This window comes from Barbus barbus, assembly GCF_936440315.1.
Source record: "Barbus barbus genome assembly, chromosome: 6".
NCBI classification, from domain to species: Eukaryota; Metazoa; Chordata; class Actinopteri; order Cypriniformes; family Cyprinidae; genus Barbus; species Barbus barbus.
In genome coordinates, this window is record NC_136734.1 from 30534677 (window position 1) to 30547416 (window position 12740).

The following is a 12740-nucleotide window of genomic DNA, read 5'->3' on the forward strand; positions in this document are numbered from 1 at the left end:
ATGAAGCCTATTACTCTTACCTTTATAAGCAAAAATGACAGTGTATTTGAAATGTTTCCAATGCAAGTGATCGCTCTGGCGCGTCCTGTAAAACCTTTAAACTAACATTGTGGAGCTGTTTTATAACTATACATTTAATTTTAGACAAGTGATAATTTGAGAAGGCTAAATATATCAAACATGGACTATGATCAACTCACTGTCTGCCCGCTGGCCGCTAGGTCGTTACTTTAAAAAACAAAAAAACGTACATTTAACAAATAAAAAAATGCTCCAAACGTTTTTTTAAAATTAACTTAATAAAATAACGAAACGAAATACAATCACTTTGCCATTTCATACAAAACTGAAGTATTTTAATAGCTGAAACAGTATAAGCTGTTTTGGGAGAAGGGGAAAAAAAAAGACGGGCTCGGGCCGGTAATTCTGATAAGCTGTCGGACACGGGCCGGGCTAGGGCCTGAGCGTCTCGGGCTAGGGCCTATATTTTAGGCCCGTGCAGGGCTCTAATTCACAAGCTCTTGATTTGATTTAGTTTTTTTAGTTGATTTAGTTGTTGGGGTATATAGAAAGTATCCATGTCATGTTTTTTTAAAAGGAAAATCTCTAATGCTGTAAACTATACAGGGAATCATTACTATAATAATAAAGATTAAAATTAAAAACAGATTCCAAATTAAAACGGTTATTCATTTTTAGATACAAGTACTTAATATATTAAGTTTTTACACATCAACTTTTTAATGATAGGGCCTATAATTATGTTTCTACTCCAGTTTGTTGTTGAAATATAATCATTTAAACTGTAGCTGTCACAAAAATTCTCATGACAGATTTATGCAAACCAATCAATGAGACATCACGAACAGGTTAAGTAGTTTTTTCTATGGCTTTCCTGATTTAAATACAATGTTACGTGACATTGTTTACCAGCTGTTTGTTGGCATCTTTCTGCAGTTGATTTTGTGATCATGAAACTTTCAAAATTTGAAAGACGATGCATTCATATTAAAATTAAAGCACAAGACTTATTGCGGCTATTGGGTGAAGTCACACTACAAAACAATATTTAGTGAAGCTTTGTTCACACATCAAAAGAAAACAGCATAGACTAAAAGAGCGTCGGAATTTGAGCAATTTAAGGATTGATATTGGTTCATTAAAATGGAGATTGATTAAAATAAATAAATTATTACTGTCAACCCCATCATAATTTATATGATGAATAGATTTTAATTAGATTTAAATAAATCAAATATGGTAAAGATAATCTCAGTCGTGCCAAAACTGGTTTGTGTGGAAGCTCAAATGTGCTTGTTACATGTGCGAGAAACTTGGAACTCATTTGTCAAGCAAGCACATTTGTGCTGCACTCATCTGAAATTAATGGATAAGCAGCACTCTCTTTAACTGGGAAAAAAAATTCTGCAACACTGTAGCTGAAAAAGCTTATTCTGATGATGAAAAAAAACATGTTAATAGCAATTAAATTCTTAACTGGCACAAAAGCATTAACAAATAAATATTTACGTTTAAAAAAATATAAACCTGTCGTGTCTGGTACGAGGTTACAAACCTCTGGCCCACAAGTTCTAACCCAAATGGTGGTTTACTATGTACATTGCATTATGACACAAATATGTACATATGCATGTATATAATATATTGAAGCAGAGCAGGTCATGTAGTCTAATGGAGGCACAGGAGCAGGACACTAATCCCTCTCTCAACTTAACTCCTGATGCTTTTATAATCATCATCTTTGTTTCCTGTGCACTTCATTTGAGACATGTTTACTAATTAGAAGTCTTCCATTTTGTGGTTTGTTTATCCTCTTATTGTCTGCCTACAGTTACAAAAGCAATTACAGTATTTTGTTAAAAAGAATAAATGTATCAGGGTTCTCAGTATAAATTTTTTGGAATATCTTGTTTTCTTCAGAGGGAGTCAGAAAGCCAAACAGCCTTGCTTTAGAGATCTGCCATTTGAGGATGGCAACACCTACAGAGGGTGACCTTGAAGGTGTGAGCAAGTATATGTGCAGAGTCATTTTCCCACTGAAACGTGTGCTTTGATAAGCGCCCGTGTGGATATCTCACCTGTGTGGCGAGACTGAGCACTTGTTGCACCAGCTCCTGGGTCTCAGTGGGTTTCTTCAGGAACAACTTCACAATAGCGGTCAACAACTGCAGTTGCACCTGAAAGAGAAGCGTGAAAAAACATTAACACGGGGACAAATCCTGTAACACCATTTTCCAAGAGACAAGTTCATTACAGTATTCATTAGGGTAATATGGCCCGATTATTATAATACCAACATTTCAGTAGTCATTACCACTACTAGTGAAAGAGACCAATTTCGATACCACAGCAAAAAGTCATCCTATTACACATTTGTAGTTTTTCTTTATGCGCTTTGGAGCAACTTAATACACTGCATTCACAAGTCTGCTGTACTTATTACAGCATATTTAATAAAGCAATTTGAAAGGCACTTCACCTGTGTGCTCTCATCATGGAAGCCTTCCAGGAAGCTCTCCAGCAGCTCATCTGCATTGTCGATCCTCTCTGCGTACTCTCCCACAATCCAGATCATGGCTGCCCGTGCCTCAGGCTCATCCAGAGAGTCCAGGTTCTCACACAGAGTGGCAATCACACTCTCATACCTGACAGTACATTCAAAAAAAAAAAAAAAAAAGCAACAATGAAGCAGCAAAATGACAAAGCAGGAGGGAAGTCTGGGTTCAGTGAATCTTTATTGAATTATTCAACACATTTTACTATGAAAGGCATGGCTGAACAGACACTGTGTCAGGACAATGAACCTCTAACATCTGGATAATGAACCATAGCCAAACAGAAATAGGATGCAATTTAGAAAGAGAAAGAGAGAAACAGCTTTAGTGACAGAGGTCAGGGACAGGGGAAATTGCACAAGAAACAGAAAAACCTACTTGTTGGGGTACTTGCGGAAGATGTCCTTGATGACCACAATAGCTTCCTGCACCACATAATTGACCTTGGTCTGAATGAGGTCAAGCAGTGTGCTGACACAACGCTCTGCTGATTGCTGTAACAAAGACAGGAGGGACAGAAAAACAGATAAGCTAATCTACTGAATATAAATGGTATCATCAGTTAACCAATTAAGAATTTGGCTTTTGTTTCACATCAGGTTGAATACTTTCATGAGGAGTGGTGAACTTTACAATTAAAATTAACACTCATACGACTGCCAGTGTTAAGTTAACAATAATGCTATCCTGATCAGGGTCAGGCCAGCTTACCTCTACTTTAATTGCGCAGCGGCCAATGGCTCGTACAGCTTTACGCACAAAGTCCACGTCCACTTCAGTGGCATATTCCTTCAGCTCAGCCAGCACCTACACCACACAAACATACAGAAATTGAGCACAGACTCTCATAAACATACATTTCAAATGGAAATGTGATAAAAAGTGGGGTCCAAAAGTGAGTGATGTTAACATATGGGATTGAAAAGAAATCTAAACATGGAAATAACAGTTTTCGGATTTCAAAAAAAAAGAAAGAGAAAGGATAAAAACAAACTAAAACAAGACTAAAGATTATGAAGGATATTATAAAACAAAAGTAGTAATAATATTTATGTTTATTGCCATTTCAGCTTCATAGACACAATAACAATAAAATAATGATAAAAAGGCTAGAAAAAAGAAGAAAGGCTAAACAAATTTGTACATTTAAAACATCATTTAATTATATTCCCTCTCTGTTATGACAAAAATCACTGTCTCATGACATTAAAAACTGGGGAGACCATAAATACATTGCTGCTGTCATTAATGCAAAAGACAGAAAAAACTAATTCATGTTGATTTGTTATTTAAATTGTTTTTTTTTACAAAAATGCAAAACAGATGTATTTTCACTAGCAGTCTTAGACTTTTGGAACCCACTGTATTCTGGGTGGAGTAAAAGAAAAATATACGAACATTAATGATCAGGCAAAAATCAGGTTTTACATTAGTGAAGTGAAGTGTAGTGGTGTGGGTGGCGTTTCATTCACCTGAGCAATGTTGGCCTGAGACGCCAGGCGGATCATGATATCCAGCTTCTCCAGCTTGACATAGATTGGGTCATTATATTTCACAAAGAAAACCTTCATCTCATGCTTTAGAATTTCAGGGCTGGTAGAAACATAAAAGAAAAAGAAAAAAAAAGAAGATAAATATATAATAAAGTTGATTTACAAAATAATTATTTGTGCATTAACTTTTGGAATACCCAAACCTTCATATAAACTAATTTATTTTCCACAGCTCTCCACCTACCGTTTTTGTACGATGAGGTTAATGTTCCTCAAGGCAACATACTGCAGTTCAGGTTCAGCTGAGAGCAGCGTGACCAAAGGAGGAGCAAGTTTCTTCAGAAGAGTGCCGTAATAGTCTAAATCTTTAGGAAGCATTTCCATGAACTTCATCAGAACCTTCACGGCAGACAGAACCACGGCAGAGTTAGCGTGGGACAGCCGTGGAGTTACACGCTCACAGATACTGTGGGAGGAGAGAGAAAAACATGCTTCAACAAGGCAGAGGAAAAAACAAATCTTTAACAGCAAAACCAGGCTGGGTAGTTTAATATTGCCTGAATTACAGCTCATACAAAAATATATACTGATTTTCCAAAATACATTCTTCATTTGAATAATCTGATATTGATTCTTAAATTACGGAACTGAATCAACAGTCCAACTCTGATCTAATTAAATTCTTTTTTTTTTTATTATGCAAGTAAAGAATGTGACAATGTTTACATGTGCCAAACACAGAATCCCATGGACCAAACATATAACATATAAGTAAAAAACATAGGCTAAGTAAGATCTAATTAAATTCAACTCAGGTAATCAGTGCAGATACTAGATACAGCTTTATTAATGAAGCTAGTGTCTATGTATTATGTAGACTTCATTAGAGAAACTGTGTAGAGTCCACCACACAGAAGTGATGAAATAACATTGCCCTCTGACCTCTGTGACTCGCGGTCGTCCCGGGACGTGTAGTTGGCCAGGCAGTCGAGGATGAAGATCTGGCCCCACTCGGTGCACTCATTAAGGGCTGTCAGGAGCTTATTAATTGTCTGAGGGTTCAGGTCCAGAAGGTTGCTGTTAGGATGAGACTCTGCTATCTCGGACAGAGCCGCTACTGCATTTGCCACCACCTAATGGAGAAAAAAGAAAAGAGGCATTAAACTCAGTACAGTGGTAGAGTATGTGAACGGTCTCAGTTTTCGCACAACAATAGCATGAAATTACACACCATGGAGACTAAGAGAGCTAAATGGCACTGGCAAGCCCACGGATGCCCTTAAAACAAACATAAGAGCGTGGGCAAGTGAATTAGCACGAGTACAGATGCACTCAGGGATATTTATCTAAGCTCAGAGATTATTTTTTGGAATACTGTCAGCATCTAACCAGGACTTCCTTTCACGTGCCAATTATATATCTTATATTGGTTTTATCTTATTTGGCTAATTAGGTTATAATGCTTCACCATGGGGTTGGAGTCAGAGATCAGGTCTTTCAGGGTGTCCAGGAATCCCTGGTCTTCCACCAGCTGGGCGTTAATGTCATGTAGCTTGGCGACACAAACTGCAGCAGTCTTCCTTACATAAGGGTCTTCATCTTTCAGACACTTCCTTAGAGGTTCACACAGGTACTCTGTGATCTTGTCCACTCGGATGCAACCCATGGTGCGCACAGCCAGTGCACGGATCAGAGGGTTTGGGTCCTCACAGTCCTGCAGGAGAGAACATATCACCAACACACATAAGCCCTAAAATGTAGACATTGTCAAAAAACTAAAATTTTTGAAAACGAATTTAATATTTTTTGTGAAAATACATTCACATATACACACTCACATATAAACACATTTACTGCAGGATTCTATGATGAATGCAAAGTTCAAAAGAACAGCATTTGTGTTTTTTTAAATATAAACTTCTTTGTAACATTATAAATGTCTCTACTGCCACTTTTGATCAATTTATTGTATTTATGTGTGTGTGTGTGCTTGTGTGCATTAAATATGAATGAGTACATAAATATACACTAAACTATCAACTACTAGGCCTATACAGAACAATTAGCTAAGCTAAGGTTTCTGTGTGAAACAGCTAATCAAACATACCAAATAATGTTTCTGTGAAAGTTATAGAAAATATCATTTGCACAGAATAAAAGCAATGAAAGTCAATGGAAAAAGTCTCCACCGTGAAAAAACCCCACAGGAGACTCAATTAAATTTGCTACTGAAAAGCATAATTTTAAAACTAGCAATGAAAAAGTCTACTGCAGTGGTCTCAAACTCAATTCCTGGAGGGCCATAGCTCTGACGAGTTTAGCTCCAACCAGCTCCAAATCATATCTGCTTGGAAGCTTCTAGTAATCGTAAAGACCTTGATTAGCTGGATCAGCCGTGTTTGATTAGGGTTGGAGCTAAACTGTGCAGAGCTGTGGCCCTCCAGGAATTGAGTTTGAGACCAATGGTCTACTGAGAAAAGTAAATAAACTGTGTGTAGCACCACAAGAGTCCAACACTGAGAGACCGGTGTTTTTGTGTTTTTAATTTGCTGTGATGAGCCTTATTGCCTACTTGCTTTAGTCTTTGTCTAGTTAGTTGCTTCAGTAATGTGTCTCTCGTTCTATTCTCAGGTGTGTGGGAAGCCAGCAAAAACTCATTAGTGCTGATGGAGTGACTGCCATGCACCAAGACTATTCTAGCACTCATAGGCCGCGTTTACACTGCATGGTTCAAGTGACCCAATTCCGATTTTTTCCTCCCATGTGGCACAGATCGGATATTGCCCACGACCATGTAAGCAGAAAAAAACCCCCAAAAAAACATTGCATGGATTCCGATATTCTCCGATCAGTTTCAGGCCTCATTCATATGTGGAAATAAATCAGATATGAATCGGATACGTGCATTTGCGCCTGCCGTGTAAGCGGACGGATAGGATATTCTCCTGCAAATGCGACTCCTACGTTTTTGAAAAGCGAGTTTTTTTAAACATTTCGCAGTACAGACATGCCTGTAACAAATGAAACATCTCTAATTGAGTAGCAGAGTATTAATTTTGTTCGTTTGTGTTAAATAAAAGACGATCTGACGCTGATATGTGTTGTTGTTGTTAGTGACGACGGCTCGTGCACAGTATTATTCAACTCGCAAGCATTCAGCGGAGCTGAAGATCATCACTGTCCTGAAGAATTTGTTCTAGGCTATATAATTATTTTGATGTATAGATGTAACTATTGCATTAAAAACGTTTCTATATGAATTCCATGTCCATAAATTAAACTCAATGTACTATTCAAATAGATTTGTGATGTCATATATGCTATTTTTGGCTTGTTTCACCAAGTGCAGTGTAAAATGCACACATCGGATATGGGTCACTTTTAAAAGAAATGTAAGCATGTCGTCCAAAAAAAAAATCGGATATAGTCACAAAATTGGAATTGGTCATCAAGACCTGCAGTGTAAATGCAGCCATAGAGATGAGTTTCTCTGCTGCTGCCAGGCTTATGCCATGCCTTTTAAGAACATCACAGTCCGGAGTAGGAATTTCATCTCTCTAAACTTCAGAGCGTGTTTTATAATCCATATATTACAGTTGTTTGACATTGAAAATTAAATTAATATCTCAATCTATATCTACTGCCAGTGCAAATTGTATGATCAAATATTAAAAATACTATCAGTTGTTTCGTCTGAACTGTACCTTCACAAAGGTGTTGACTGCCATAATGGCCATGTCCGGCTGGCTCTTGGCATAATTCATCAAGTACAGATAGACCAGCTTCTTCAGCTCCAGATTATCCGTTTGCATGCAGTTCACAACATCAGGAAACAGAGCACTGAAAACAAAAATATTAAGATCAGAACTCCATAAACTTATACTGTCCCAATGGAAACAAGGGATGGATGACATACAGAGTAGCATATAAAACAGTGAGCCATATAAATGTTGCATACGTAACTGTGAAAAGGCTTGTCTTACCTGACATCTTTTCCCACTGTCATAGACGCAATGACCTTCTTCACTGCCTCCTTCTTCTTCTCTTTCTTATCACTGTTGAGCTCTGCCTTCAGCTCAAAGATCTCCCCTAAAGAGTCCGACACACAAGAAAATGAATTTTAGATCACACCTAGAACATGAAAATAATGTGCAAGTCTAGACAGACAGTACTCGGAGTTGTTTACCTTATGTAATAAAAGAGAAAATAATCATAATTCTGTGTAAAGTGTTTTTCTTTGCTTTGACCAAGTATTGTGTGCAGCTTTATTTACAGATAAAATACTCTGGCGCCTGCAAGTGCCTAATCCAAATAAAGCCAGAACTCCAAATCTAATTTCAACTGCAGTTAAATAAAATACACAATATTAGACTTTAGTGTACTGGGTTCTGCAGAAAGAAAGACAGGAGGAATATCAAAGCACTAAATGTTGATTTATTTAACAGTATTTAAATGTGTAATGGTGTAGAGAACTTGATCTGCATTGGCCAGAACAGACACAGTAAATGACTAAATCTCTCTGACATAATCTTTAAAACAAAATGGAAAACATCAGACCTTTCTTGGTAGTGGTGAAATATTTGGAGTCTGTCATCTTGGATCCCAAGCCGCGGTTCTCCTGCAGAAGAGAAAGAAGATTCCTAAGCCCATAAGAAAAGCGTTGAAGACAATAAAGGGAGGTAGGATACTGAAAAAGTGCAAGCGCAGGGGAATAAGAGGAAGTCAAGTCCCTGTCCTGCTGATACCTTCCCTGATGTTTCTTACGGATTGTGGAGTGGTGAAAAAGTTGTGCAAAAACTCATTGTTAAAGCTTGATGTTCTCTTTCAGTCAGCAAATTATATTCTCTATGTGCAGTGATTGCCCTCTCACGCTCTCTAAATGTGCTGTGAAGAGTTTCCCATTTCCTGTTATTGAACATTAGACTCTCGCCATCACCTAAAAGGTCTTTTAAGAGGAAGAGAAACTTTAGGATACAACAGTATTTCATTTGATTCAGCTGACTTCCCCAATGACTAACAACACGAGGCATTTTCATTCTTACAGTTACAATAAAGAAGCTGCAGATTTATGATCTGTGCACCTGAATGCCTTGTGTAAGCCTGCTGACCATTTCCATGCAAACAGTATTATGATCATCCATGAAAGAACACCTGTCTGTTAATGTTCACATCTGTTTAATTGGCCCTTGACAAATGAATGGCAATACTGACACTGAGAGTAAGTTGGTAAGGTAACACTACCAGTCCACTAACTCTCCAAATGCATAAATCATTGATCAAGGACTGCTGTGGTATTTCATTACCAAACATATCAAAATCACTATGTTATCATTATACCCATTTAAAACATTTACCATGTTAACTGTTAGCAATAATAATTAATAATCATTAGCAATTTAGTAAATCAATATCAATATACATTTGACAGTAAAGGTATTTACACTAGTATAATGGTACAGAAGATTTCTACTGTTCTATTCACCAAACATCTCTGGAAAAAATGCACCATATTATTAAGCAAGCATTTTTTAAACATTAATAATAATAAAAAAGGATCATATGGCACTGACATCTGGCTGCAGAAAATTCTGCTTTACCATCACAGGAATAAATTACATTTAAAAATATTTGTACTGTATTTGTATCAAACAAATGCACTTTTGAATGGTCGAGATAGATAGACAGAGTCTTTATCTGAAAGCTTCTTAGATTGTACGAAGGCCACATATTGATTAATTCTATTTTACAGAGATGTAAACTCTACAATAACTATAGCATTTTTTAAGACTTACAAAGCTTAGCAATGATAAACTAAAGCCAAAGGCTTTATTATTTCAAAGTTGATAACGCTGGCAGCCACATAAAGTAATAAACAAGAATATAATATGGAACAGTACAACTCTTTATCTAAAAGCCAGTCATTCCAGGCGGTTCCCTTTAAAGAAGAAGAATAATCTATCTTTTTAACCCGTGAGGCGGCGTCCCAGCTAACATTAGCGCAGTCACTGTTACAGATAAAGTAACTGTCAGCTGTCAGAGAGCTGATGGACTCCACTGAACGACGGTTAACGTGATGCAACGCTTTATCTTAAATGATTAACGTTAACAACAACTGGTTAAATATATACGTGGCGCAGCGGTAACTGCAGCAGGTGACAGTCTCACAAGGTAAACCCACAGAGCTAACTAGCAAAACCCATTTATTACGCTCCGAATCCGAAACTAATTTTCCATTCAGAATGATCAGCGGGTCTTTCTTCTAACCCTAAAAGCGAGCTGGACCTTCACTCACACAAAGCTGACTTGCCCACTCCATTTTTGGCGGATGAATGAACCTGCTCGCGGAGATATAGATAGTCGATGGTGTGCTAGCTAAATGCTAACGGCTAAAGCTTCATGACCTTCTTAATCAGGGTTTATGTGAGCGCACAGTTAAGCCTTTAATCTAGCGGACTGTATTACTGTCCAACCACGCAGCGCACAAAGCCATAGATAAGTGGAAATCAGGCACCGTACCTCAGTTAAACCGAGAAATGCTCCTTACCGAAGTGAAGAGTGAGTGTGTACAAGTCGGCCTTCTTCCTTCCCTCCCACCTTACATCATATGATTCACACTTCCGCCTTCATTAAGGGGAGTTTTCGTCACACTGTTGAATGCACTAAGATTACATGAAAATCTTCATTGGTTTTCAATTTGTATTCATTTAAACATACGAAGAGATTTTATGTTATTGTTATGTCAGCATAACCTACCTAATTTGCTATTTATATTCTATTGGAAACTTTCAATAGATTATTCAGTTAGTCAGTGTTTTATCCTCACATAACTATATTTTAGCAAAATCAGGTCACACTTTATATTTGGAGGCCTTAACTACTATGTACTTACGTCAAAAAATAAGTACAATGTACTTATTGTGGTCATAATGTATTGTAAAACACTTTTGCTGCTATTAAGGTGGGATACGGGTAGGGATGGCAGACGTGAAACTGACGTTTCGACACGGTGTCGAGATCCCGAAGCGCAGATGTTTCGAAACACGGCTCCGAAGCGTGATTCGAAACACCCATGTCACGTGACTATGGTGATTCGAAACACCCATGTCACGTGACTAAGGCGATTCGAAGCATCGGGGCGTGTCACAAGTGTTTCGAGATGTGTCATACCTGCCGATTTGGCGTTTGATTGACAGGGTCGGGAACAAATCACACAATTGCACATCTGTCTCAACCTAACTCCAACAAAGTATAAAAGTAGAGTTAACGCATCTTCACTTCGTGGGTTTTTGTGAGAGGAGAGAGATTTTGCGATATAGTGATATTTATAGTGTAATTTGGTTAATTATATTTAGGCTACATTAAAAGTTATTATTAAGATATTGATAGATAGGCTATAGACATTGACAGATAATTAGGATAGATATACTGATACATTCCTAAGACTTGCAAGAGCGGCTGACAAATCTTCATTACTCATCTTGCTAGATTTGTCTGCTGCTTTTGATACAGTCAACCATCAGATCCTCTTGTCAACCCTATTGAGAAAGGGCTTCTCAGGAACCGCACTCCAGTGGTTTGAGTCTTACCTCTCTGATAGGTCCTTCAAAGTATCTTGGAGAGGTGAGGTATCCAAGTCGCAACATCTAGCTACTGGGGTGCCTCAGGGCTCAGTTCTTGGACCACTTCTCTTTTCTGTCTACATGGCATCACTAGGTTCTGTCATTCAGAAACATGGCTTTTCATATCACTGCTCAGCTGATGACACTCAACTCTACCTCTCATTCCATCCTGATGATCCGACGATAGCTACTCGCATCTCTGCGTGTCTAACAGACATTTCTTGCTGGATGATGGACCATCACCTTCAACTTAACCTAGCTAAAACAGAACTGCTTGTAATTTCAGCTAACCCATCGCTTCATCACAATCTCAGCTTCCAGTTAGGCTCATCTACCATAACTCCTTCAAAAACAGCCTGAAACCTTGGAGTTGTGATTGATGATAAGCTGAATTTCTCAGACCACATTGTTAAAACTGCCCGGTCCTGCAGATTTGCATTATATAATATTAAGAAGATCAGGCCCTTTCTCTCGGAACATGCAACACAACTCCTTGTTCAGGCTCTTGTTCTGTCCAGACTTGATTATTGCAATGCTCTCTTGGCAGGTCTTCCAGCCAATTCTATTAAACCTCTACAATTAATCCAAAATGCCGCTGCAAGATTAATCTTTAATGAGCCGAAAAGAACGCACGTCACGCCTCTGTTCATCAATTTGCACTGGCTACCAATAGCTGCTCGCATTAAATTCAAGGCATTAATGTTTGCCTACAGAACCACCACTGGCTCTGCTCCCCTTTACCTAAATTCTTTACTTCAGACTTATGTGCCCTCTAGAAGCTTGCGTTCTTCAAGTGAACAACAAATTATTGTACCATCCCAAAGACACAGAAAAACACTTTCAAGGACTTTTTCATTAACTGTTCCCATCTGGTGGAATGACCTGCCCAACTCGATCTGAGCAGCTGAATCCTTACCCATCTTCAAGAAACGGCTAAAAACTCATCTGTTCCATCTTTACTTGACCCTCTAACTCTAGCACTATCTATTCTAATTGTATTTTATCTATGTCTTTTTATTAAAAAATAACAATAATAATAATAATTATCTGTA

General features: G+C 37.9%; 1 protein-coding gene across 3 annotated transcripts in view; it reads right to left on the bottom strand.

The window, feature by feature from the left end:
• Nucleotides 1–10691, bottom strand: part of LOC306871558 (AP-1 complex subunit beta-1-like) — a 28187-nt gene extending 17496 nt beyond the window's left edge. Inside the window, exons 1-12 of one of the 3 annotated variants that reach the window (XM_079419595.1) lie at nt 10614–10691; nt 8627–8687; nt 8053–8158; nt 7774–7909; nt 5538–5783; nt 5012–5202; nt 4314–4535; nt 4049–4169; nt 3288–3383; nt 2955–3070; nt 2501–2666; nt 2100–2198 (exon numbers count right to left, since the gene is read on the bottom strand). In XM_079419595.1, the coding sequence (XP_079275721.1) occupies nt 2100–2198; nt 2501–2666; nt 2955–3070; nt 3288–3383; nt 4049–4169; nt 4314–4535; nt 5012–5202; nt 5538–5783; nt 7774–7909; nt 8053–8158; nt 8627–8663 (1536 nt within the window). In that variant the 5' untranslated portion in view covers nt 8664–8687; nt 10614–10691. Of the gene's footprint in view, nt 1–2099; nt 2199–2500; nt 2667–2954; nt 3071–3287; nt 3384–4048; nt 4170–4313; nt 4536–5011; nt 5203–5537; nt 5784–7773; nt 7910–8052; nt 8159–8626; nt 8688–10361; nt 10492–10585 lie in introns of those variants that run through there. The other 2 variants (XM_079419596.1, XM_079419594.1) reach the window with 2 other exon arrangements.
• Between the last annotated feature and the right edge of the window lie 2049 nt (nt 10692–12740).